The sequence below is a fragment of the Penaeus monodon genome, chromosome 13 (genome assembly GCF_015228065.2).
Source record: "Penaeus monodon isolate SGIC_2016 chromosome 13, NSTDA_Pmon_1, whole genome shotgun sequence".
NCBI classification, from domain to species: Eukaryota; Metazoa; Arthropoda; class Malacostraca; order Decapoda; family Penaeidae; genus Penaeus; species Penaeus monodon.
The window spans coordinates 25,408,307-25,410,806 of record NC_051398.1 but is presented as its reverse complement, the minus strand read 5'-3'; the positions used below and the strand labels follow the sequence as shown (position 1 = coordinate 25,410,806).

General features: G+C 45.1%; 1 protein-coding gene across 1 annotated transcript in view; it reads left to right on the top strand.

The window, feature by feature from the left end:
- LOC119579898 (uncharacterized protein DDB_G0271670-like) overlaps positions 1-2,500 on the top strand; it is a gene marked incomplete at its 5' end in the record, with an annotated part of 11,924 nt that overhangs the window by 9,384 nt on the left and 40 nt on the right. The window contains 3 exons of the mRNA XM_037927746.1: positions 1,568-1,662; positions 2,125-2,358; positions 2,466-2,500. The exon at positions 2,466-2,500 is cut by the window's right edge and continues 40 nt beyond it. Coding sequence (XP_037783674.1) covers positions 1,568-1,662; positions 2,125-2,358; positions 2,466-2,500 — 364 coding nt within the window. The remainder of the gene's footprint in view (positions 1-1,567; positions 1,663-2,124; positions 2,359-2,465) is intronic.

Here is a 2,500-nt window from a genome sequence, read left to right as displayed (position 1 = left end):
ATCAAAGGATTTTTATACATTTCCATACAACATATGCAGAATGATAAAAGCAATTCTTTGGGTATTTCGAAACATTTTTTGAACCTCACAAATAAGTGAGCTAGAAAGCTGAAGCATCTCAATGCATTCCTTCTGTGTTGCATTTATTAATGGACTAATATGTATATTCACTCTGACCAGATTAATTCTTAGTCCGCATTAGCCATACACATGTAAAATGATAAGTGATTTAATTAATAACTTCATCCAGTCTCACATTGCTCTCCTCATCCCCTGCCTCCCCTTCCTCTCTCTTTCACTCCTTCCTTGATCGTCCCCCTCACCCCCTCCTCCCCCTGAACGAAAAGCTCGCCTTCCACTATCCACTCCGAGGCACGTGCTTAATTAATACCTGCCTCCCCTTAAGGGCTGGGAGTTAGGGAAGGATCAGCGTTCCTGTCACACACCCTGATCACGGCGCTTGTAATCTGTTTCCCTCGCCTTCCCTCGCGCGGCCCTCGACCCTCCCCTTCCAAATCCCTTCAACCTTCCCCTTTCCCTCCCCGGGTTTTCCCCTCATGCCGTCCCCCCCCCCCCGTTCTTCCTTCCCCTTTTGTTGCAACCTTCATCAACATTTTCTCTTTCCTCCCCCAATAACCCTTCCGCTCTGTCTTCCCTTCTTCTCCATCTCCTCACTGACCCGGCCCTCTCCGACTCCCGCGCCCCTTCGCTGTTCGAAGTCCCTCTCCGCCCTCGCCCTTCCCGCCTCGCTCTTGCGTCCCGTCCGCCTCGTATCTCCACTCATCTTCCCTTCCGCGCCTCCTCTTTTCCTTCGTCGCTTTGGAAGAGATAATCAAGGGAGGAAGAAGAGGGAGAGAAATAATGAAACAGACGAGTTCATACTGAATAAAAAGAGAAATACATAAATAAAAATCTGGGAACTAAATCTACGTGAGAATAAACATATGCAAATGGATACGTCGTATTATAAGAATACAAATATGAGTCATATATTTTTATGGTAATTAATGAATAAATTAGTACTCACTATCAATTCCTCCTATTAGTTTCTTTCTTGTGCTGATTGTCATTCTCACTCTCTCTTGCTCTCTCTCTCTTGCTATCTCTCTCTCTCTCTCTCTCTCTCTCTCTCTCTATTTATCTATCTATCTATCAATCTATCTATCTATCTATTTATTTCTTAGTCTTTCTCTATCTCTTATTCTCTCTCTCTCTCTCTCTCTCTCTCTCTCTCTCTCTCTCTCTCTCTCTCTCTCTCTGTCTCCCCTCTCTCTCTCTTTCTCCCCACTCTCTCTCTTTTTCTCTCTCTCTCTCTCTTCTCTCTCTATCTCTCTCTCTCTCTCTCTCTCCTCTCTCTCTCTCTCTCTCCAGTAAGAGAACTCCCGTGAAGCAGGGCCAGTGGCGCCAGTAAGAAAGTACACATATACAAACAAATGCACAATGCTAAAAGAAAAAACAAGCTCTCCTAGGCATGCAGGTAGTCAGGCGGTCGAACAGTCAGTCAGCCAAGTAGTCATGCATGGCCAAAGACATCACTGCGAATCTGTCTTCCCGTAAATCTCATGAGCGGACATGAACCATTGGAATGCCATCTTCGAGTCAGATGGCTCATTTCTCTTAGTATTTCCATTCTTAGGTCGTCTTTGTCTCCCAGCGGGCAAGGTAATTAAGTTTAATTGTTAATAGCATGCTTGCGTATCAGTCACCCTGCTATAAAGAGTCGATTGTTATGCCGAGGCCTGAGTGTTGTTCCAGAGGGAGAGGAAGGAAGCACCGGCTGGGACGGTGGGTGAAAGGGGGGAGAAGAGAGAGAGAAGTTGGGGGCTGCGAGGGCGAAGGTGGGATGGGAAGAGACAAAGGCCCTGGTAAGCATGAGTGAGACAATAATGATTTAGGATTTACAAAACATTAAAAGAATGTTGCGAATACATAAACACTTTTATTGAACAAAGACAAGTTATCACAACTGTGATAAAGGAAATTATTAAATGCACTAATGAATATACCAGAAAATCCAGAGACACGTCGCCAGCGCTGCAGGCTTCGGTCAGGCCTTCCATTTGCCACTGCAGCTGCATAAGCGGCTGCATTTCAAATGCCTTTGTCTCGTATGAAAATTCACAGCGAAACTCAACACATTTCTCAACATCACGGGACTACTCTCTCTCTGCCAGGACTCTTCGCTTCCCTTGTTCCAGGGACAGAGACGGGGCAAAACGCGTTCTCTTATGTGATATAAAACTTGCGGTCATCAGCAGTCTTGTTTACTGCACATTAGCGGCGCCTTACGGACCTTACCAGATACCCGAAGGAAAAGCAATTCTGCAAAGGAGAATTTCATTCTTCCGACACTCTCCAGTAAGTCTGTGCATGTTGATGTCAGAGGCTAATAAGTGTCGGTGTAATCCTCCTCGTTCAGAAACAAATGCTGTTTAAACTTGAGTTATTTTGCGCAAAGATTTCAGCAACTGTTCCTCATATATAACAAATTAGTTACAGT